At 37.3% G+C, this 26,229-nt stretch overlaps 1 protein-coding gene across 1 annotated transcript; it reads right to left on the minus strand.

Annotated features, from left to right (window-relative positions):
• Positions 1-18,382: 18,382 nt before the first annotated feature.
• LOC112005507 (S-adenosylmethionine synthase 2) lies at positions 18,383-20,736 on the minus strand. The gene is made up of 2 exons (XM_024037759.2): positions 20,622-20,736; positions 18,383-19,681 (listed from the first exon to the last, which is right to left on the minus strand). Exon 2 carries the CDS (start codon positions 19,671-19,673, stop codon positions 18,492-18,494), a length of 1,182 nt encoding a protein of 393 aa, XP_023893527.1. The 5' UTR covers positions 19,674-19,681; positions 20,622-20,736; the 3' UTR covers positions 18,383-18,491.
• Positions 20,737-26,229: the final 5,493 nt, after the last annotated feature.

Raw genomic sequence — 26,229 nt, forward strand, 5'->3', positions numbered from 1 at the left:
TTTCAAATTAGTATTATGACCGTGAGATGCATGACTTTACTCAAAATTATAATTAAATATATCAAAATTTGATTAATAATTGCTGACTCATACTTTAATAGAGTTTATTAAATATATTAAGACGTGTATATATTACCCATTTTAAAATAAATATGACTTTGTCAATTGAATCATTTTTTTTAAAAATTTTTTATACAAGATAGAAATTCTACTTTAGCATAATTTAAGTGTATATGTGTGTGAAGCTCATTTTTGGAGACTTGAACCCCCAGCCTTTGCCCCTCATACCCTACAAACACTTATACTTGTAGAGTGACTATCACGCCAAGGGTGCACAGTGGTGTCACTTGAATCATTAATGTGCAAGCATGATGTTCTTGTAATCTTATCAAAATGGACTTAAATCTAATAATGTGGAACGGACGCTCTTTATTTGAAATAGATCCATCTTGCACTTCATCATTCTAATTTTTTTTTTTTTTTTTGGGATAGAATTCATGATTCTAATTAGATTTTACAAATCCAAGGTAATTAAGTACCATGTCATTTAATGTTTTAAATGATGACATTGTTTACATTGTTAAATTCAAGAAACAAAATCTTAAGTGTGAAATGAACTGTATAGAAGATTATATATTGTCATGATAAAAAAGTCAAAACACTTTGTAAAGTCCGACCCTCTCAATTTGAGCTTCAAATAAAGAGGATCCGAATCCTTAAAAAAACGTGTTGACATTCATTATGGATTGCTACCTGGGTATATCATTATGATTTATGGGGGGTCTATAAAGTTATGTACTATCTGCACACTGATCACCTGCATACCTTGACTATTGGTGTGTACATTATGCAAGAGTTAACTAATATATAAACCGGAAACTTCATTAATCCCATTGACGTTGTATGCTTAATTATTGTCATGCTAAAAAATGTATTAGTTGAGAAACCGGAATGACTTATGAGAGACAAGGAATATAGGCAAGAAAGGCCAGCTTGATTTTTCATCAAAGTGCACCACTAGTCCACGAATTGGAGGAGGCAATCGTTGGATATAAGATATGACAAAATTTGTACAAACCATGAATGATGAAACCAATAACAAGTAGTAAAATATAAAATACCAGCAATTGATCAATCAATAAACTATTTATCAAACTCTTACGAATGACTTTTTTTTTTTTTTTTTAATTTTAATTGATAGGAAGAAAATAAAACTTGATCTTTTTTTTTTTTTTAAAGAAAGTTTCAATTTATGGTGTCAGCTCTTGATAAAATTTCTTTATCATCAGTCCAAGATTAGCTAACTGAAACCCACTAAAAAAAACAAAAAAAAAAACCCTTGATCTTATAGTTCATCAATAACGTGTAATAGGGCTTGTGGGTTTTAGGCCCACTTTTCTTGTCTTACTTATACTACACTTTTCTACCTCCGATATAAACTATAAGAGCATTAGCATTGGTGGTGCTAAAAAGTCATATTGCTATTTTTAGCTTTTTAGCACCACCAATCATAAAAGTGGGGGCTACAATGGTGGAGTTATGGCCAAAAGATTTGACTTCTCAGCTATGGTGCACAATTAAAGATGGTTGAGCACTGTAGCTCAGAGGCAAAAAAAAAAAAGTATTTTAATTGATTTCTCTCTCTCCTTGTATTAAATTAATCTTCTCTCTCTCTCTCTCTCTCTCTCTCTCTCTCTCCTTCTTTCTAGTTTCTTTTTCACTGAACCCAAATCCAGCACTTCTCATCCATTTCTCGTGGTTCCATTTGTTCTAAACCCAATTGTGGATGAAATATAAATGTCATGTAATTGAGTTTGAACTAGTTTGTGAATGATTTCTAATCTGCATCTACTCTATTGGAAAAAAGACATGTGACAGGAAGAGTAGAGAAAATCGTTCCACGCCCTCCACCAATTCCGCCAACTTGTGAGACAAGCAGCCCCTTGGTATGATTATGATATAAAGTGTGTGTGTGTTGTTTTGTTTTGTGATTTTTAATGATCAGAATCTTATATCAAAGAATCAACAAGAAGTTACCCCTCTAACAAATCAATACTTCCTAAAAAGAGAGAGAAACTAGCTTACAGAGGCAGAAAAGTACATATCACTTTAGAACAAATAAGGGAATGCCTCATTTACTTCCCATCCACTAGATTGTGCACATTTTTTCCTCAGTTTTGAAGTGGCCTTGATGAACTCTGTGACACCTCTGCATTCAAATATTATATAGGGCAGCCCCCCCATCCAAAGTGATAGTATGTTTTGGAATGAATTGAGCATGTCACATGTTTATTTATCATTGCCATGAGTCCATGACACATAAACTGAGCTAGGTTGCTAAGGAATTCCATTATAATTATATAATATGAAATATTTGATTTATCTATGCACATCGATCCTTGTGCTTCCGACGGAGATCAAGGATGTGCGTGCTGAAGGGGGTATGTTTTCAAGAGATTAAGACTGATAAAATGGAGTCCAATATTGTTCAAGTATTTGGGGATGCCGCGGATACAGCTGAGGAGGTTTTGTTAATGTGGGAAAAAGGGTATTGGAGGATTTGTGGGTTTGTTGAATTTTGGTTGTTTTTATGAGTGATTTTGGTTGGTTTTTGAGATGATTTTGTTGCAAATTTGGTCAATTTGGGCAGTGGAGGTATTTGTGTGTTGTGAGTGGCAATGTGGTAATGGTGGCCTGTGGGCAGTGGAGGTGGCTGTGGGTTATGGGTAGCAATGGAAGTGGCTGGGTTTTTGGGTTTGCTAGTTCTTCAAAATCTTTAGATGTGAGAAAGGGAGAGACAAATAAAGTGAGTTGCGAAAGAAATAATAAAAAAATTAATAAAGAAATAATATTTAAATAAAGAGGTAAAAAAAGAAAAAAAAATAGAACCACTGATATTGAATGTTTTGTAAAGTGAGAAGGTAAAAATAGGTTTTCAGACCCAGACCGAACCGGGAGGTTAGACCATGAAAATCGAGATGAAAACCGATTTTTTAAGCATAAAGAACCGAATTTCTAAATCGGAGCCCATGGAGAGGAAATTGAAGCCAGAGAAGGACGAGACAGTGAGCATAAGATAAGAGGAGAGAGGGAGTTTGGGCGTGAGAGAAAAGGAGAGAGAATAAAGTATGAGATATTTATATTTTATGTTTACAACCATGAATAGTGTCATAGGGTCAATTTTTCACTCAAATTTTCTGCCTGTGATGGCCCTAAGTCCTTGACTTAGTCTTAGCCAACACCATACACACACTGCAATAACACTTAGAACAGATTATCTAGGGACGTTTAAACACATAGCACACACAATATTTACAGAGAACCCACCACCAACCTTTATTACTTAATCTCAAGTACAAAGGAAACCCTTTTACAAGCCTAGAGAGTTACACAAAATTTTCCCAAGGCTAAATACACTCTGTTGCTGACATCCCCAACAACCTTAGGGTTAAATATACAGAATTAATTACTATGGCAGTTACTGCCTAGTAATTGCCTGGGTCTTGGACAGTCTACCTCTTGTGGTCTGATCATTAGAAAAGCTAGGAACTGCTTGGTAACTGCTTAGTAATCGCCACTTTTTTTTTTTTTTTAATTTTAATTGATAGGAAGAAAATAAAACTTGATCTTTTTTTTTTTTTTAAAGAAAGTTTCAATTTATGGTGTCAGCTCTTGATAAAATTTCTTTATCATCAGTCCAAGATTAGCTAACTGAAACCCACTAAAAAAAACAAAAAAAAAAACCCTTGATCTTATAGTTCATCAATAACGTGTAATAGGGCTTGTGGGTTTTAGGCCCACTTTTCTTGTCTTACTTATACTACACTTTTCTACCTCCGATATAAACTATAAGAGCATTAGCATTGGTGGTGCTAAAAAGTCATATTGCTATTTTTAGCTTTTTAGCACCACCAATCATAAAAGTGGGGGCTACAATGGTGGAGTTATGGCCAAAAGATTTGACTTCTCAGCTATGGTGCACAATTAAAGATGGTTGAGCACTGTAGCTCAGAGGCAAAAAAAAAAAAGTATTTTAATTGATTTCTCTCTCTCCTTGTATTAAATTAATCTTCTCTCTCTCTCTCTCTCTCTCTCTCTCTCTCTCCTTCTTTCTAGTTTCTTTTTCACTGAACCCAAATCCAGCACTTCTCATCCATTTCTCGTGGTTCCATTTGTTCTAAACCCAATTGTGGATGAAATATAAATGTCATGTAATTGAGTTTGAACTAGTTTGTGAATGATTTCTAATCTGCATCTACTCTATTGGAAAAAAGACATGTGACAGGAAGAGTAGAGAAAATCGTTCCACGCCCTCCACCAATTCCGCCAACTTGTGAGACAAGCAGCCCCTTGGTATGATTATGATATAAAGTGTGTGTGTGTTGTTTTGTTTTGTGATTTTTAATGATCAGAATCTTATATCAAAGAATCAACAAGAAGTTACCCCTCTAACAAATCAATACTTCCTAAAAAGAGAGAGAAACTAGCTTACAGAGGCAGAAAAGTACATATCACTTTAGAACAAATAAGGGAATGCCTCATTTACTTCCCATCCACTAGATTGTGCACATTTTTTCCTCAGTTTTGAAGTGGCCTTGATGAACTCTGTGACACCTCTGCATTCAAATATTATATAGGGCAGCCCCCCCATCCAAAGTGATAGTATGTTTTGGAATGAATTGAGCATGTCACATGTTTATTTATCATTGCCATGAGTCCATGACACATAAACTGAGCTAGGTTGCTAAGGAATTCCATTATAATTATATAATATGAAATATTTGATTTATCTATGCACATCGATCCTTGTGCTTCCGACGGAGATCAAGGATGTGCGTGCTGAAGGGGGTATGTTTTCAAGAGATTAAGACTGATAAAATGGAGTCCAATATTGTTCAAGTATTTGGGGATGCCGCGGATACAGCTGAGGAGGTTTTGTTAATGTGGGAAAAAGGGTATTGGAGGATTTGTGGGTTTGTTGAATTTTGGTTGTTTTTATGAGTGATTTTGGTTGGTTTTTGAGATGATTTTGTTGCAAATTTGGTCAATTTGGGCAGTGGAGGTATTTGTGTGTTGTGAGTGGCAATGTGGTAATGGTGGCCTGTGGGCAGTGGAGGTGGCTGTGGGTTATGGGTAGCAATGGAAGTGGCTGGGTTTTTGGGTTTGCTAGTTCTTCAAAATCTTTAGATGTGAGAAAGGGAGAGACAAATAAAGTGAGTTGCGAAAGAAATAATAAAAAAATTAATAAAGAAATAATATTTAAATAAAGAGGTAAAAAAAGAAAAAAAAATAGAACCACTGATATTGAATGTTTTGTAAAGTGAGAAGGTAAAAATAGGTTTTCAGACCCAGACCGAACCGGGAGGTTAGACCATGAAAATCGAGATGAAAACCGATTTTTTAAGCATAAAGAACCGAATTTCTAAATCGGAGCCCATGGAGAGGAAATTGAAGCCAGAGAAGGACGAGACAGTGAGCATAAGATAAGAGGAGAGAGGGAGTTTGGGCGTGAGAGAAAAGGAGAGAGAATAAAGTATGAGATATTTATATTTTATGTTTACAACCATGAATAGTGTCATAGGGTCAATTTTTCACTCAAATTTTCTGCCTGTGATGGCCCTAAGTCCTTGACTTAGTCTTAGCCAACACCATACACACACTGCAATAACACTTAGAACAGATTATCTAGGGACGTTTAAACACATAGCACACACAATATTTACAGAGAACCCACCACCAACCTTTATTACTTAATCTCAAGTACAAAGGAAACCCTTTTACAAGCCTAGAGAGTTACACAAAATTTTCCCAAGGCTAAATACACTCTGTTGCTGACATCCCCAACAACCTTAGGGTTAAATATACAGAATTAATTACTATGGCAGTTACTGCCTAGTAATTGCCTGGGTCTTGGACAGTCTACCTCTTGTGGTCTGATCATTAGAAAAGCTAGGAACTGCTTGGTAACTGCTTAGTAATCGCCACTGCACATGCTGCACATGCAAAACCCATGTCTCAACAGATCATAGGGCCTCTGCCAATCCTCTAGCAACCTACACAACTAGTTCCCACATGTTTTAGAGAGGCTTAGCCCATGCTCAAGGTCTCCTATCAGCATTACAACCCACACAGCATGCCTATATACATCATACAAAGTAACTGCCGTCAGCCCACTAACACTTGTCCATGCATTCAGCCAGCCCACACAAGCCCAATGCTTTGCACACAGCATTCAATCATCACAACAACCTAGCCCTGCCTTGCACTCCAGCCACCAAGCCCACACATAAGGAACCAACAACTAAGCCATCAAGGTCATGCACCACCACGTAGGGTCAATACCACCTGCTACTGCCCATCATCAAAACCATCTTTGCCCACCGTGGCCCTCCTCTGCCATGGCCTTGGGGCATCATAGGGAGCAAGGTGCCTCTACATGTTGCCCCTCATCACTGCTCATCGATCCAACTTGAGTTGGGAGAGTGGCTTGGTCCCCCTCAAAGAGCCCTTAAGAGCATCACTAGTTAGGCATGAGGAGCCATGCTTGCTCACTCCCAAGTGCAGGAGGATGTAGCAATATAATTTTCAGAGTACCGAGGTCAAACCACAAAGAGCAGGATAGATTCAAAGACAATATAATTAAACAAAAATTTGGGCAAATAAGAAAAATACTTTTGCTTCGTGATTGTTAACAAAAATAATAATAAGAACTAATTTAAATCAATAATGTAAATACTAGGGTATCGGGGTGTTTCCCTATATCGATATGAAATTCTTTATGATCTAAGAAATTATATACTTCATAATTGATTGTTCTTGTACAATTAAATACTTATGATTCGGTTGAATTGAGACAATTCAAGAACGCATGATAACCTCGATTAATAATGCGGTTAGAAAAGTTTTCAGAAAAACTCATTCACTTTAAAACCTGATTTCTATTTGAAACTATTAGAAATTCATCTAAACAATAAGAAAAACATGATTGAACTTATTGAAAGCATGGAAGAACTAATACATCAAAATAAATCTAATTGAACAATCAAATATGTCGTTGATAAAATCCTAGAAAAAATTACATTGAATATTCATACCGTATAGAAGAAACATAACCCCTAGCCCTAGCAAAGAGTTTAGGCTGCCATTAGAGAAAGATAAATACAAGGTTCTCTCCCAACTTCGTTCTCAATAGCCTCCCTTCAAAATCCTCACGTCTAAGTGTCCAAAGAAAATAAAAACTTTTACTATTTTAATTTCCGTCCAGGTTTACAACAGTAAATTGTGAGTTAATTTTGGTGTTCAAAAATTGATAATTTCGAAAAACTCAAAACTGGAAAGTTGTATATATTTAAGCCACGGTTCCAACCCATCTCGCCTTATGTCAATTGGATTTTTGAGGAGAGAGATACACCTAAAATACTAGTTAGTGCTCAAATCAGATTTTTCCTTTTCAGATTCTGCCTCTTTGATTTCTTTCCTTATTTGAAGCTTCCAATTATGGTAGATGATCCAAGTACTGCAACTGCACCTCCTTAGACATTTAAGCATGGTCCTTTAGCTCCACTTTAATTCTAGTTTGGCCTCCATTCTCTCACAAATTCTTGTAAACTCATCTTTCTCACATGATTTTCTGAAAGTAGAAAATTACACACAATGAATAGCATTTTATTCAAGAAATTATGTAAAGATAATAATAGGAACTAATGCAAATCATGACTTAATTATACAAATTAAGCATAGTAATAAGGAGATAACGCCCACATAAATATATAACAAGTATACATTTTAAGGCGTTATCACATCCCCCCAACTTAAATCTTGCTACACAAAGCACCCATGTATACTAAAAGTGAAAAATTAAAACTAAAATACAAGCCACTTTCATAGGTTACACGACTACACTTCCCATGTGCAGCAAGTCTTTGAACCCCTAGGTCACCCTAGTGGATGAGTTTACTCTTGTGAGGGTTTGTAATGACTCTACCCACAAAAGTCAAAGGTTTCCTGAAAATTTCTACAACAAATGTTAATCTGCTTTATCATTATATCATACAAATGAACTTTTAATTTTGAGTTGGGATACTATTCATCATATTAAAGAGCTTTCACTAGCTTCATTTTTGGAGTGTGTGTGTGCATAGCCCATTCAATCAAACCGGCTTTTCCAAACATGCATGTACCAAGAATAATCTAGATTAGAGCCTCTACTTCAAAGCCTCTCTTAAGTCATCAACACTCTGAAAGAACACACATAGAAGTAATGGTTTCTCTCTTCAAATCACATGTGAACAAAAAGGAAAGAAGAAGTTTTAAGAATATCACATGTGTATACAAAAACAGCCACTAAAACAATGGAAAATAATCTCTTGGAAAGGATGTTAAATTCCTGGAAACATGAGGTTAATACCATTCTTATTCCTAGTTTTTATCCCAAACACATACCAGCCATACACCTTTAGGATCAAGTAGGACTTTAAGCTTAGTGGTAGTATGATCTTATGAAGGCAAACTGCTCTCTTTGAAATATGAGGTATATGAATCAAATGTAAAAAATTTAAGCCAAACCCAACTCATAGCGATAACAGCCAACTTGAATCAAAATAACCTTCACTCAACCATATAACACTTCTGAAATACATGAAAGATGTGTAAGACACCCAATGATTTATTGATTGATTATGTATGTCTCCCTCTTTTTCTTTTTCTCTTTTTTTTTTCTTTTTTTTTTTTCTTCTTCTTTTTTATTTAATTTTTTTTTTTTTGGAAGAAAAGAGAGACAATGGTGGTATCTAAATACATCAATTGCTCAAAACTTGAACCCCCAAGAGAACACCTATAAACAAAAATGTTTTGTGGTATTGTGAAAATATTTCTTATGGCTCAAATAATGGTGACAATGGTTAATGTCAAGGTAGGTTGAATATTTGTTTAGCTGGTGACAAAAGATTAATGGCCTTAGGCTCTCATCTCCTAAAATTCCACATAAACCAGCATGTCTAAGGACAAAAATAAGTAAGATCATAGTATATCTCCCCATAATGTTTCCAATAGTCAACCAAAAAATATAGAGATCTTTTACAAAAATTGAAGCATATGACAGAAATTTAAGAGTTCAAACAAAGATATACTCTCACAAAGAAAAGTAAGGCTCAAGAACTCTCCATATGGGTTGAGTTTCAGCTTATATCTAGCTTGTTCATGATCCATGCATATCCAACATCCAACCGTCCGCTAACCTGGCTATTGTGCTGAAAAATTTCCAATTGTGCTCTTCATGAAAGAATCTTAATATAGCAAATAGTATAATCAACTCAGCATTATTTATTCCATCACATGATATAAAAATAAAGCTTATAACTCTTCTGCGTTCAAATTCAAGTTTTTTATTTCTTTATTTTTAGAATTGAAAAGTTGCAACCAAAAAGAAAGAAAAAAAAATCATTCAAGGTACAGCAAAATGTGTAGACCTCTCCCCCCAACTAAAACATTGCATTGTCCTCAATATATCAAAGCCAAAATAAATTCAAGTATAAAGGGAAGAAGTTACCTTAAGCATTTAAATTGTTTTTTTTTTTTTTTGAAATTTCTTTCACACCTGCAAATGTTAGCTCACAATAATAATAATAATAATAATAACAAAACAAAAAACAAAAACAAAAGGCAAAAAGAAAAAAAAATAGAAAGAAAAGAAAATTAAAACAAATATGGTACAACTTCATAAAGCTCTTTCAGAGTTCACGTAGCATCCCAATAGGCAAGGATCTCCAGTGACATAGACTCCTCCTCTGGTATAACTCCCCCTAAGTATGGTTTTAACCTTTGTCCATTTACTTTCAAAATCCTACCATCTCTAGGGTCCTCAACTACTACAGTTCCATGGTTAAACATATCCCTTACAATGAAAGGGCTATCCCACCTAGGTTTTAACTTACCTAGGCCTAAATATGCATATTTAAGACCACCGGGCAATAACTTAAGCTCCAGTTGTGATGCCTCTTCGCTTGAATGCACGTACTTTTTTTCATTTTCTAGTAGCTCCTCAAAGCAAGGCTTCCATCCCTTATTAATTTCCATCATATGTTGTTCTTCCAAAACTTGTGAGGAATTCAACGAAGAAAAATTTTCAAATACATGAATATCACATTCTAAATCATAAGAACCAATAGAATTATTAAGAAGAGTTTCAAAAGGATCAGAAAAACAATTCTTACTAAACTCTTCTTAAACCACCGCCTCAATGAGGTTCACATAAGCACAGTCATCATCTTCATGTGGTTGTTTAGCCACATGAAATATGTTTAGCTCCAAAGTCATGGAACCAAAAGTGAGTTGCATCCTTCCATTCTTGCAATTAATTAAAGCATTAGCTGTGGCAAGAAAATGTCTACCCAAAATAATAGGGGTATGAACACTAGGATGTAAAACAGGTTGGTAATCTAGAACAATAAAATCAACAGGATAATAAAATTGTTCAATTTTCACCAACACATCCTCAACAATCCCTCTCAGTTCCCTTACAGAGTGATCAGCCAACTGTAAAGTTATTGAAGTAGGTTTCAACTCAGTAAGTCCAAGTTTTTGATATACACTGAAAGTGATCAAATTAACACTTGCTCTAAGATCTAGCAATGCATGCTCCATGATGTAATCTCCAATAGTACAAGAGATCGTAGGACAACCCGGATCTTTATACTTTGGTGGGGTCTTATGTTGGATAACTGCACTTACCTGTTCTATTAGGAATGTGGTCTTCTTCACATGATGCTTTCTCTTGATGGTGCATAGGTTCTTAATTATCTTGGCATATGCAAGCACTTGCTTGATAACAATAATGGCAAATTTATCTTAACTTGATGCAAATGCTCTAATATCTCAGATGCGGTGTCCAATTTCCTAGGTAATTTTAAGGCTTATGGAAATGGTGGAGGGATTGGGCTTTGTTCAATTTCACCAAATCCAAGTGACTTAGTTTCATCCGTCTCTTTCTCAGCTGCGGTTTCCTTAGATTTCTTAGTTACTAAAGGAGAATTTTTATTAATCTCTTTACCATTCCTCAAAATGGTCACAGCTTTTACTTCCTCATGTTTATCTGTAGAGCCAATTTTTAGATTTTGACTGATGAGATTGGGTTAAGTTTGGGAAGGAAGCTTCCCTCTCTCTATCCCACTCAATGAATTTGTAAGCCTAGTTATATGACTCTTGGTCTCTCTTACCTCTTCATCTAGCCTAGTGAGCATGGATTCAAACTTTTGATTTTGCTCACTTTGCCTTTGAATGAAAGTACTAAGTGCAGCATCCAAGGAAGTTCTAGATGATGATGATGATGATGATGATGCATGTAGTGAATTAAAATTCCTTGGAGCAGGAGGATTCAACACATTTTCACTCTTATAATTCAAATACGAATGATTTCGCATATTTGGGTCATAATTGTTAGAATATGAAGAATTATTTGGCCAATATGAATTAAATGCATGTACTGGTTCTTCTGGCACATTTAAGAATGATGAAAATGATGCACATTCATTTGTTGCATGGTTTATCTCATGACAGATTTTACACACCTCCATTGGGTCCTCTCTAAAGGTAGCACTAACACTCTTACTTCCTTTCATTTTGAGTGCCTCAATTACTTTAGTTAACATGCTGATTTTTGCACTCATATTATCATCTTCCCTCAATTGAAAACACTTCCACTAGAAGTGGTAGTGTTAGTTCTAGTCCTATCAGTGGAGTCCATAGGGCTAGGTCCAGTCCATGTGTTAGAGTTTTCAGGTATCTCATCAAGATAATCCATTGCATCTTCAGGTTCTTTTTGTAAAAAGTCCCCTCCGTATGAGAGTTGAACAAACTGTCAGTCCCTAGGTGTAAGTCCTTCATAAAAATAGCTAACCAACCTCCAATCTTCATACCCATGAGTTGGGCAGAAATTGAAAAGATCTTTGTACCTTTCCCAAGCTTGGTATAAGGTCTTATTTTCTCTTTGGACAAAACTAGCTATCCTTCTTTTTACTTGTTGGACTTTGTTGGGAGGAAAATGTTTCGTAAAAAACTCTTGGGCCATCTCCGCCCAACTACCTATAGACCTAGGTTTTAAGGTGTAAAGCCAACTTCTTGCCTTATCCTTTAGTGAAAAAGGAAAGAAACGTAACTTAGCAGTCTCAATAACATTTTGTGCATAGAAACTACTAATTACCTCTTCAAAAGCTCTAACATGGATATAAGGATTTTCATTTTCTTGTCCCCTAAAGTCAGGAAGTATTGCTAATAAACCTTGTTTCAGTTTTACATGTGGTGCATTAGGTGGAAACATGATGCATGAAGGAATATAATTTTGTGTGGGATGCAACAATTCATACATAGTTCTTCTATTCTCCTCATGATTATTACGTGTTTCATCACCCATGATTGATGAAGAAGGTGAAGGCAAAGGTGTGTCAAAAAGATTACTAAAGTAAGTTTCAAAATTTTCTAATTTGCCTCTCTTGTTTCTAACCCAAATGCTCATGCAACAATGAATGCCAATCAAATAAAATAAAATAAAAAACAAACAGAAAAATAAAAGCAAAATAAGGGAAAAAATGGAACGAAGTTACCAATAGAAGAATTTCCAACAGTTATGCTTTGCTCCAAAAAATTGACTCTGAACACACAGCAACTCCTCGGCAATAGCGCCAAAATTGCTTGCTCACTCCCAAGTGCAGGAGATCATAGCAATATAATTCTCGGAGTACCAAAGTCGAACCACAAGACGCAGGATAGATTCAAAGACAATATGATTAAACAAAAATTTGGGTAAAGAAGAAAAATACTTTTGCTTTGTGATTGTTAACAAAAATAATAATAAAAACTGATTTAAATCAATAATGTAAATACCAGGGCATCGGGGTGTTTCCCTATATCGATATGAAATTCTTTATGATCTAAAAAATTATATACTTCATAATTGATTGTTCTTATACAATTAAATACTTATGATTCGGTTGAACTGAGACAATTCAAGAACGCATGATAACCTTGATTAATAATGCGGTTAGAAAAGTTTTCAGAAAAACTCATTCACTTCAAAACCTAATTTTTATTTGAAACTATTAGAAATTCATCTAAACAATAAGAAAAACATGATTGAACTTATTGAAAGTATGGAAGAACTAATACATCAAAAGAAATCTAGTTGATAAAATTCTAGAAAGAATCACATTGAATATTCATACCGTATAGAAGAAACATAACCCCTAGCCCTAGCAAAGAGTTTAGGCTGCCATTAGAGAAAGGAAAATACGAGATTTTCTCTCCCAAATTCGTTCTCCACAGCCTCCCTTCAAAACCCTCACGTCTAAGTGTCCAAAGAAAATAAAAAATTTAACTATTTTAATTTCCGTCCAAGTTTACAGTAGTAAATTGTGAATTAATTTCGGCATTCAAAAATTAAGAATTTTGAAAAACTCAAAACTGGAAAGTTGTAGATATTTAAGCCACGGTTCCAACCCAGCTAGCCTTGTGTCAATTGGATTTTTGAGGAGAGAGATATGCCCAAAATACTAATCAGTGCTCAAATCAGATTTTTTCTTTTCAGATTCTGCCTCTTTAATTTCTTTCCTTATTTGAAGCTTCCAATCATGGTAGATGATCCAAGCACTCCAGCTGCACCTCCTTAGACATTTAAGCATGGTCCTTTAGCTCCACTCTAATTCTAGTTTGGCCTCCATTCTCTCACAAATTCCTGTAAACTCATCTTTCTCACATGATTTCCCGATAGTAGAAAATTACACACAATGAATAGCATCTTTAAGAAATTATGTAAAGATAAATAATAGGGACTAATGCAAATTATGGCTTACTTATACAAATTAAGCATAGTAATAAGGAGATAACGCCCACATAAATATATAATAAGTATACATTTTAAGGCATTATCAAGCCATGAGTGTGTTGAGAAAACATAAAGCCAAATGATTGACTCAATGCTAACCAAGCACCCTCATTCCTCATGCCATCATCAGCAACACATAATTCTCCTAACAAACCACCCTTACCAGAAGAAGTCGTCGTCCTCATTGGTAGGGTATCTTCAAATGCCATGACTTCCTAATCAAACTGCTATAAAGTTGATGCCTTCTCCCAATTTGCTTCTATTTCAGCTGCCCCTTTCCACTTCACTAAGTAATAAGTTATCATGTTTCCACCCTTTCGATAACCCGTCACCTTCTTGTCAAGAATTCTATCCACTTCTCAATCAAACTGTACCATAACAGTAGGTGGAGCACGCCTTGCCTCATTCCTTGTAGGATCTTGCTCATCCCTATGATAAGGTTTTAGAAAGCTCACATAAACTGTGGGGTGAATCTGCAACCTTTCAAGCAATTTCAACTTGTAAGCAACAACAACTCTCTTCACAATTTCAAAGGAACCATCATACTTTAGAATAAAACCTCGATGCACACTCTCACTTTTGAACTTTCTCCAAATCTGTGGAGTTAGCTTCAACAACACTTTGTCCCCAACCTGGAACTCAAGAGGTCTCTTCCCTTTATTAGCATACTTTTTCATTCTTCGTTGTGCTTTTAACAAACTGTCTTATGCTTCCTACATCAGTTCTTGTTCAGCAATAGTAAATTTGTATGCTTCTAGACATCTGCCCCTTGAATGCTGCTTTGCAATCTCATGAGGTGTTAAAGGTTGTTGCCCCATTGCCACCTCGAATGGACTCATTCCTATTGAAGATGACTTGTGCAGATTGTAAGCAAACTATGTTGAATCCAACAAGTCCAGCCAGTTTTTCTGACTTGCAGTCACATAGTGCCTTAAGTAATCTTCTAACACAGTATTGATCCTCTAGGTTTGACCATCTATTTGTTGGTGATTAGCAATAAAAAACTTCAACTGTGAACCCAGCAACCCAAAAAAAACTGTCCAAGACTGACCAGTAAAACAAGAGTCTCTATCACTCACAATATCTTCAGGTAATCTAAGTACTTCATCACATTTTTGTAGAACAAATCAACAGCTACCTCTTCTGTGTAAGTACTTGGTGTAGCCATAAACACGGCATACTTCGAAAATCAATCAACCACTATAAAAACTGAACCCATTCCCTTCACTTTAGGCATACCAATAATAAAATCCATTGAAACAGAAATCCATGGACTGTCCGGTATAGGAAGAGGTTGTAGCAAACTAGCTTCCTTTTGAGTTAAACCTTTATCTTGTTGACAAACTAGACAAGTCTTAACATATAACTCAATATCTAACTCCATCTTAGGCCAATAATAAGAACAGGACAGTAAAGCATACATCTTTCCTTACCCAGATGTCTTGCCCATTGTGGATCATGAGTCTCTTTCAACAACTCTCTACAGATCTTCCCACTAGGAACAAATAGTTTACCACCCTTTGCATACAGTAACCCAACCTCAAGCCAGTAATGATGTACTAGGCCTGTAGTCACATCTTGCACCAATTTCTAGTAAGTGGCTTCAAGCTTAGAACTTTCCTTGATCCTTTCCACAAAATTTGACTCAACTCTGGTCAAGGCAACAACATACTCTTGCACTTGTTTACAGCTGAGTGCGTCTGCTACTTGATTATGCTTGCCAGGCTTGTGCTCCCAAACAAAATCATACTCTTGCTGCAACTCCTGCCACCTAGCTTGCTTAGGAGACAACTTCTTTTGTGTGTTGAAGAATGTATTGGCTACATTATCAGTCCTCACCACAAATTTAGGGCCTCGCAGATACACCCTCCAAGTTAGCAAACAATGAACCATAGCAATCATTTCCTTCTCATGTCTTGACATATTCTCTCACTGTACCAGTTTGCTTCAATTTCTTCAAGGAGTCTCTTGCAACCCATGCAGTGTTGATAGGCAAGAAATGGTCCTTCAACTCTTTCTTGAAGGCTTCCCACGAGTCAATCTTTCCTCTACCAGCATCTGCATCATCTTCCACATAGGTTCTACATCATAACTTGGCATCCCCTGAAAGATACATGCTAGTAATGGTTACCATCTCTTGATCAGGCACCCTAGCAACTTTGAAGTACTGCTCCATGTCCCAAAGGAAATTCTCCAAATCCTTGGCACTCCTAGCACCATTAAAGGGCTTTTGTTCAGGCACCTTCACTTTGATGGCCACTTCCCCCTCCCTAGGCAGGCCACGCATTGCCCTTTTTAACAAGGCAATTTTTGTCTCAAGTTGGTTTTGGGTCTCTGTCTTACTGCACTGCCTTGGGCATCCAGTGCAGCAACCAACTCTTCAACACAAATTAACACAACATCCCTTTGATCAGAAATCTCATTTCGTATCACAGAAGTTTCTGCAGACAATGCATCTAATCTGTTACACGCAAAAAGTTGTTCTCCCTCTACAGGAACTCCAAGTATGTTCTCCAAGACAGTCACCCTTACCTTGGTGTTTGAAAACATTGCAGCCAGGCTCTGATACCAATTGTCACAGGGTCAATTCTTCACTCAAATTTTCTACCTATGATGGCCCTAAGTCCCTGACTTAGTCTCAGCCAACACCACACACACACTGCAATAACACTTAGAACAACACACAATATTTGTAGGGAACCCACCCCGAACCTTTATTACTTAACCTCAAGTACAAAGGAAACCCTTTTACAAGCCTAGAGAATTATACAAAATTTTCCCAAGGCCAAATACATTTTGCTGTTGACACCCCTAGCGGCCTTAGGGTTAAATATACAGAATTAACTGCTATGTCAATTACTGCCTAGTAACTGCCTGGGTCTTGGACAATCTACCACTTGTGGTATGACTTAGGACACTTTCAACTGATATTGTCTTGGCTTGCTCTCCACATTTCCAGCCCCTACACAGTAAGTCTGATCATCAGGAAAGCCAAGAATTACTTGGTAACTGCTTAGTAACTACCACTACACATGCTGCACATGCATAACCCATGTCTTAGCAGACCATAGGGCCTCTGCCATCAGTACTACAGTGCACACAGCATGCCCATATGCAGCATACAAAGTAATTGCCATTAGCCCACTAGCACTTGTCCATGCATTTAGCCAGCCCACACTAGCCCAATGTCTTGCACACATCATTCAATCATCACAGCAGCCCAACCCTGCCTTGCACTCTAACCACTAAGTCCACACACAAGGAACTAACAACTAAGCCATCAATGTCATGCACCACCACGTAGGGTCAGCACCACCTACTACTGCTCATCATCAAAACCATCTCTACCCACCATGGCCCTCCTCTGCCATGGCCTTGGGGCATTATGTGGAGCAAGGTGCCTCTACATGCTCTCCCGCATCACTGCTTATCGATCCAACTCAAGTAAGGAGATTGGGCTGGTCCCCCTCAAAGAGCCCTTAGGAGCATCACTAGTTAGGCATGAGGAGCCATGAGTGTGTTGAGAAAACATAAAGTCAAATGATTGACTCAATGCTGCCCAAGCACCCTCATTCCTCATGCCATCATCAGCAACACATAGTGCTCCTAACAAACAATCAAGTGGGATATACAAAACCTAACTATTCACGGATGCTAAAAAGTTTTGGATTCCCATCCCCGGATGGAGCTCTATTTCAGGGTTTTAGTTGCTAAAATAGCAATTGGGGGGTTTTTACACCCCCAATGCCGCTGTAAGGGAAGATGGATTTGCTAAATTTTCATAGAATGGTTCACCAGTTTTGCAAAGAAGGATCAGTGTAAAATAATGGTTTTAGCAAGGCTTCTTTTTGGGATTGGATGCATAGCCAACCATGTTCCACTCTTATGTTTACCTAATAGTACGCTTATTCTCACTTCTCAGTCGGGCCACTGAACTTAATGCATGTTCAAAAGTGCTTCTGAGATGTTGGCACACTGAGTACTTACAAATTTAAGGAAGCACATCAGCAGCTGGCTGCAGCCCCCAAGGTTTTGGATCTTTACAGCAGGCATCATTATCACACCTAAAAATTATAGAGGGACCATCCCCACTTCATATTAGCTTTTTGTTTGCCTAAACATGGTCAAAGACCAGGCTTTGCACACAATGAAAGAGGTTGCTTCATTTCAACATGTCAAATCATACCCTCAACCGACAGTAGGAAACTTACAGGTATGTTCGCACTGAGCAGTAATTGAGATGCAACTGATAAACGTGAAAAGAGGGAAAGAGAGAAGGGAAATTTGGTTTTGCCTATTAAAACTACATTTTGCTGCTGCCCCCTACCTGCTATATTCTGCACGCAATCTCAACAGCTCTTTACTGATGTTCCATGCCATAATTTTGACAAAATTCTCATTAATTTTTCATTGCATCAAGACACTGGTAGCATGATTACATAAAAATGAAAAATATATTTAAAATAAAAAAATAAACAAAAAAGAAATAATAGAAGATGAAATCAGAGATTAGGACATGAGCTATAGTTTTAGATAATAGCAGCAAGTAAACACGCAAATTATTCATCAAGTACCAATTAAAACAAGCATTGAACAGCAGAGGATAGGATAGAACAATCTAAGATTGGGGCTTCTCCCACTTAAGGGGCTTCACAACCTCCCAGGTGAAGTCGGGGTCGTCCCTTCCGAAGTGTCCATAGGCAGCAGTCTTCAAGAATCTTCCATTGCCACCCCTCTTGAGGTCCAAGTTAATAGTGATCATTCCAGGCCTGAAGTCGAAGCTCTCCTTTACGATTTTAAGGATCTCCTTGTCAGGAATCTTTCCGGTTCCATATGTATCAACATGGACGGACAAGGGCTCGGGCACACCAATGGCATAAGAGACCTGAACAATGGCCCTGCGAGCAAGACCATTTGCTACTATACTCTTGGCAGCCTGCCTGACAATGTAGGCACCACTCCTGTCCACCTTGGTTGGGTCCTTTCCAGAGAAAGCACCACCACCGTGGGCTCCCCATCCACCATAAGTGTCAATGATGATCTTACGGCCAGTGAGACCTGCATCACCGTGAGGGCCACCAATAACAAAGCGGCCTGAGGGGTTAAGGTGGAAGATGGTCTTCTCATCAAGGTACTTCTCAGGGATAACAGGCTTAATAACGTGCTCTTTAAGGTCAGCAGCAATCTCATCGTTTGTGACAGTCTCGTCGTGCTGGGTGGAGATAAGGACAGTGTGGACACGGACTGGAACCATGGCACCATTGTCATTGTAGTACTCAACAGTTACTTGGGTCTTGCCATCAGGTCTCAACCAGGGGCAGGTGCCATTCTTCCTAACCTCAGTGAGGCGAGCCCCAAGCTTGGTTGCAAGAACATGGCTAAGGGGCATGAATTCAGGGGTCTCATCAGTGGCATAACCAAACATATGGCCCTGGTCACCAGCACCAATCTCCTCAGGGCGCTTGGTGAAGTGTCCATGGACACCCTGGGCAATATCAGGGCTCTGCTGCTCAATGTTAACCAAAACCTTGCAGTTGTCAGCATCAAGACCGACATCATCAGAAACAAATCCAATAGTACGGCATGTGTCCCTAACAATCTTCTCATAGTCTATGTTTCCCTTGGTGGTGATTTCTCCAAAGACCATGACCATGTTGGTCTTGGTGCATGTTTCACAGGCGACCTTGCTGTCAGGGTCCTGAGCAAGGCAAGCGTCGAGCACTGCATCAGAGATCTGGTCACACAGCTTGTCGGGGTGACCCTCGTTGACAGATTCAGATGTAAATAGAAAGGTCTCCATTTGTCAAGCTACAAATAAAAAAATCATAAAGACATCTTAATATATCAACACACAGAACAAATTCAGTTGGTGTGACAGCAGAAGTCTATCAATATCTAAGAATAAAGAAGTTCAGAACAAAAAAAAGTGCGTCCTAAGTCTATCTAAATCTAATAATATGGAATTCAGGACAAAAACAAGCATATACTCAAGAAAGAAAAAAAAATTATCAAACTTTATGCCAACAGATAACGATTAGGAGATTCCTAATTCAATATTGTCTTCATTCTTTCTCCAATAGTTTGTCTTTATAAAAGAAGTTATGAAAGGATTAAATAATCACAGATTCCTTTGGCATCAGATATAATGTTGGAAGAATCTAAATCTCAAAGAACAATTTGGCATAGTAACAATGACGTCAAACACCATAGTCCATAGAGAAACCAAACATGTGAGAATACATCACTTCTATTTATATTTTAGCAATACAATCACCCCATGAAAAAAGTTGTGTCCCTCGCAACTTAGGAAGTTGGCTATGTAATTGCAAACCGAGACCTGCCTGATCTCTTATAGGATTGGACTAAAGAAATAGACTTTATCGATACCCAATTGACAGATCTTGTAAATAAGTTGAAAGCAACAAAGACTAACACAACCCAAATAGCAGATCAGTCAACCAAATGTCCCACATCAAAAACTAAGCAAATAAACAAAGCGCGTAGCCAACTAAGAACAAAGCCTAAAGAACAGATCTAGTACAGTCTACCATGTTGCAAACATTAACAACCCAATACATTAAAATCTCCAGCAAACATACACACAAGTCGTTAAGAAGTACTAGTATACACCCAGATCTGCAAACTTTGTAGTCAAAACTAAGGAAGCACAAACCAAAGTTGGTGTTTTTGAAGCAAAAAAACAAAACCCATTTGAGAAAAAATAGACTAAACGGCATTAGAGACGCACCTGAAGGAGATGGGGTTAGCGCAGATCTAGAGTTTATGTATGTGTAACTGCGCTCGAACAAAGACCAGACCCCAAAAAGAATTGAAGCTTGAAACTCAACGACTCGACGACTATGGGCTTCAGAGAGCATTGCTATTTATAGATAAAATGGGGCCTTTGACTGGTTACCGACTTGTATGGTTTGAATACGGTTTTCGTAGTGGGTTGGAATCTTTAGATCTACCGGGTGCTTGTTTTTAGGCGTACGGTAACACTATATACCGTGCGCTACGTTTTTGATGTAGTTTAGTTGAGCTCTCTCTTTTACCTTATATTTTTTATAAAAAAAAATTAATAAAATTTAGAAGAAGAAAAATGATGGCTAAATATAAGTAATTTTTAATATTTTTTATTTAATTTTAAAATTTTAATTTATTTTTAAAAATAAATAAATAAAAAGTCAATTATTACTAAGTGATACCAATGAAAAATTAAAATTATTTCACTATTCATCTTATTTTTGCTACTATTCATGAGGTCTTACTGCACTTTTTGGTACTATTCATGAACTCCGTTATAAGTTTTCAATTTCAACAAAATAAGCAGTATTCAAATAGACCATAAATATATATATAGTTTTGAATTTCTAATAGAGGAATCAATTACTAAAGAACTCCAACTGAATAAGGTGATAGAATGGTGATAGCTTACAAAGTAACGAAATTTAGAATTACGTGTATTTTCCAATGATTTTGTGGATGGAGCTGGTGACTGATTCTCTAAAAAGTGTAAGAGAATTTGACAATGTACTATATTATTTTCTTACATTGATTCAATGTACTATATGCATCTGAGTGATAGCTTCTCATGTTACATTTAATGCAAAATGGTGGGCAATTTTTGAGCGTGATTATGCTAATATGATGGGGTAAGTGACATTTTTTCATGCACTCATTCAAAGATGAGGAATACTTGATCAAAACATAATTATCTCTCTTCAATTGTTGGTGATGCATAAAAATTTGTGTTACATGTAATTAGAGTGTATTTGACTTACTTTTTTTTGTTGTAAAAATAGGCCTTAGCTCGTTTCAATTTGCATTTTGTGTTCAAACTTTCAATTACAACTTATCTCTTTATGATTTAAATTTATCATTATTTAATACCACCAAAAAAAAATCAATTGTTTTATCTTGATTCATTAATATTTGGATTAAAATGAATTCTTTACAACCTTTTTTGATGAAACACCAATAATTTAATTTTAATTCAAACTTAAGGTTGGAAAATATTACTATTGAAAAATTTGAAAACAAATTATGATAAGATTAAACCAAAAGGGGTAGATTATAATTTCCTCTAATTATTATAATTATTAGAATGAAAAAATTTAGTTATAAAATTGGTTGTAGTCTAAAACACAACCTTATTTAATATCTTTTTATTTGAGGTGAATTTGTCATTCACCATTGGATTACATTTTTTTTATCCCCCATACTTGCAAAATTTTAAAAAAATTAAAGATTAATAATTATGTTATCAATAAATTGTTTAAATTGCAAGTTTTTGTAGTTTAAAATTATGTATAAAATATAAAATTATGGATCTCATAATAAATAATATCTGATTGACACAAAATTTAACATGTGTATTAAAAGTGTAAAGAACATGCAATTCAACAGTTAGATTTTCAAAATATATAATAAGGTTAACTTAAAAAAAAAAAGTTATAAGTTAAAACTATAACCAATTTTATAACTGAACTTTGATCTTATTATAATTTGAATCGTGTTACTGCCATTATATTCCCAACGGTCAAATGATGCTTGAGCCTTTACATGCATGCTCTAACCTTGATTCAAGAAAATGATCTAACCCTGATTGTAAATGAGAGCTCATGTTGAAGTTGACGAGATGTTCATACGGTAGTTTTGCTCTGAAAAGTTTAGAGCCGTTAGATTTCAGGGATTTTGTGGATGGGATTTGTTGGGGTTGGTGACAGAGAGAGGAGCACGACATTTGATTTTGATATTCCACTACCCAATATCTAGCAGCTACTATTGTGTTATATATTTTACGATCTTGCCCTTCTGATTACCTGGGGAAGCCGGTCATTCACCAAACCCTTACCAAGTCATCGGCTCGCTAGCTTGAGCCACTCGCTTGGGCTTTTGCTGTAATGTGAAAAATGAAAATCTATAATAAATAAAAATATTTTGTAATTCTTTTTTTTTTTTTTTTTTTTTGTTTTTGGGGAGAAGAGACCGTAAGGGATTTGTTTCAATGACAACGAAGTGGCTGACTAATGTCACGTGTCTGTGGGGCAACTAGTACACTCCCCCCTGGCCCTTTTTCTGAACAAGATTCATAATTTAATAGTCATTAAAAGTCTCAAAATGCAACTCCAATGAAATTAAGAGAAGAAATTAGGTTGATAATAAAAATTATAAAAAAAATGTTAAATTATCCTCTGGTTTTACACACAAAATCATAAAGTTTTTCTTTTCTTTTTTTTTGTTTTGTTTTGTTTTTTTACTTATGTTTCTCCCAATGTAGTAGCTTTGTACAACGTTTTTACGGTCCTTTTCAATAGTTTTGGACTTTTGGTTGAATGCAAAACCAAAACTTGGTTTTGTGCATGTCAAATTCGTAATGAGATTCAAACTGAATCATAGTTTTTTTTTTAGCAACAAAATGACTCATACTTGTCTCTCATTAGTCATTAATGATAAATAATTTGGTTTCAATTTTTTTTTTTTTTGAAGCATAAATATTTTGACCGTTGTACAAGAACATAACTCTTCAGCCCCAAAGTATAGTAATTAATCTCTCTCTCTCTCTCTCTCTCTCTCTCTCTCTATATATATATATATATATAAGTTTAATTAGCTTTTTTTTTTTTTGAGAAGGAAAAAATGGGGGTCTTTATGATCATATTGAACCCCCGGGCAGGGAGCCAGTGGCCTCGGCCGAGGTAGCCTGATCTCGGGGGCCCGACTGTACCACTGTGTGGGAGTTACCTCATCTCTGAGTACACCTCACCACTAAGTTTACCCACCAACGGAAGCTTGCTGGGAGCGGGACTCGAACTTAGGTGGGTTAGACGAAGCGTTCGAACCTTACCAGTTGAACCAAGCCCCCGTTGGCTATAAGTTTAATTAGCTGAGTTGGAATAACGGCATTAAAAAAAGAAAAAAAAAAGAGAAGAAATATTAATAAATAGTATTTTGATGAGGGTTTAATTCAATAGACATTTGAAGTAGTAACAGGAAGGCTCCAAGAGTAAGAGCATTAACGATGAATTAGCTAAAATAGTATTTTCAGTCCAAATATGCCTAACAAACTATAAAAAATAAAAAAATAAAAAAATAAAACTGTAAGGACTCAGTTTGGATTGACCCTGAGTGATGGGTTTTCAGCCCAATAAGCCCAAACAATACATTTATAGAGAGTGGGGTGAAAGGTTTAGGTGCTGGCCGTCGATCACCAAGCATGAACTTTCTTATAAAAAAGAAAAATGCTAAGAGTTTCTTTACCAAGGGAGGGATGCTCCTCGGCCTGTGGCCGAGGAGGCCTTATTGTTCTCTCTTTCTTTTCTTTTTTTTCTTTTACTTTACTAACTTTTCTTTTATAGTTTTCATCTTCCTATCCCCTCCTTCCATCTGTTGATCATCTATTCGCCCTCTTTTCTGGCCATCCGTCCCATCAGAGGCCTTATCGGTACTCAAGCAATTCACTCTGATCAACGTTATCCTGCCAAGGGGTTACCTCCCCATTAATGCGGCCATGGGGAGTTAGTTGAATGCATTAAATGTGAGAGTGACAGCTTACTTTGGGGTTAGTCTCTCCCCAAAATCACCTTCGTCAGGCCGAGGACAAGGTGGTCCTCGGTGTGGATTGGGAAGGAAAGGCTTTCCCTCACCTTAGCCCTGAATAGCCTGTGCTCCTCGGCATGGGCCTTGGGCTTGCTACATGATGGGCCGAGGCTATCAGGCCCACGGGCCCTACAATAGCCCCTCAAAACTTTGCTGCACGTCCCCTCGGACGGGGAGGAGGGTTTTGATACCTGCTGGTCCATTGGACGAATTGCCCCGCTTCGGTTTGTTCTGATGTTGGCGGCTTTTTGACTGCCCGATGCGCGTTTTTAGCGTTTCAAAACTTAATGGGCACCCATATTAAATTTTGGCGGCACCACGTTTCCCACTTTCGATGGCATGATCTTTTGCTTTTGTGAGCAAGCGGTTACATTTGGGGAACCTAAGGGGGAGTATAAATACCTGTTTGAACCGCCTGGTTTCATCATTTTCGCGCTTACAATTATTGATGCATATAGTTTGAATCTGGTTCGACTTGCACACTATCTGAAGAGTATCGTCACATTTCTGTGAGTCTTCTTTTTCTAGCGACCCCAAATTTCCTTGATTTCACTCTTCCTTTTCTCTTTTGGAACTTTTAGTTGTCTTTGGGGAATGGGTAAATTTAGGAAGTTGGTCGAGTCCGATGAGATGATGAACAAATTCATTGTTGACTATGGAATACCCAATAATGTGAATTTAAAGTACTGTGAAGAGGGTGAGTGGTACCTTAGGAGGAGAGAGGGTGAAGTTGTGATCCCGATAGTTGCTTTCGTAGAAGGAGGGATGAGAATCCCTATGAGGCCGGTGACCCTCAATTACCTTAGGCATTTTCGCCTGGCCCCTACTCAGTGTGCCGTGAATGTATTTAGGATATTAGGGTGTGTAGATACCCTGAATGAGAAAATAGGGCTGAGACTGACTCACCACGATGTGAACTGGTGTTACAACCTTCATCACCTGAGGGGTAAGACATATTATATGAAGACAAGGGATGATAGGGTTCGTCTTATCCAGTGTCTTCCTGACTCCAATAGGAGGTTGAACCAAGATTTCCTCATAGTGTCGGGAGAGTGGCACGACGGCTTTCATTGCCCAACGGTAGAGGGGGAGCCAGGTAGGGCATTCAAAATACAAGATAATCCAGGTCTCAGCATTTTCAAGTTCTATACCTGTATACTCGATTTGGTTGATTAACCATAGGAATTTCGCTTTTCTTTTCGCAGACCCACACGCTTTTGCACGTCATTTCCACCTGGTTAACAAAGCGGATTTGGAAACCGTTCTCAGGTCGGACCTTTTCTTGAACGAACCTGATAACCAAGTCAGAGCTGCTCATAAAATCCTCGGGTGCGACCCAGCTCAGACGTCATTCCCAGTTCCACAGCACGTAATTAGAGCTCGTGACCCTCGGCTTACACAGATTACCGTGGTAGAGAGCGGTTTTGCTTTTACTGAGGGGTCTTATATACCTGAAGGCATTCCGCTATCAGGTCCCTCCTCATCCCGGCAAGTAACGGTGGCCGAGAAAGGACCATCAAAGAAAGTGAGGGAGGTGGTTGAACTGAGTTCCTCCGAGGACGAATATAGTGTGTTTGACTTAGTTGGTCAGTCCGAGGATCCTCCCGGTGACCTAGGAGACCCTCACTTGTCCGAAGCCGATCTTCAGTCCTTAAGAGTTGGTACTCAGGCTGAGATGGGTTTAAAAAGACAGCCCCAAACTAATCTTCTTGACCTGCTTGAAGGCGGTTCCAAGAAGGATGTACCAGGGGAGT

The sequence above is a fragment of the Quercus suber genome, unplaced genomic scaffold, assembly GCF_002906115.3.
Source record: "Quercus suber isolate HL8 unplaced genomic scaffold, Cork oak 2.0 scaffold_18, whole genome shotgun sequence".
Taxonomy (NCBI): Eukaryota; Viridiplantae; Streptophyta; class Magnoliopsida; order Fagales; family Fagaceae; genus Quercus; species Quercus suber.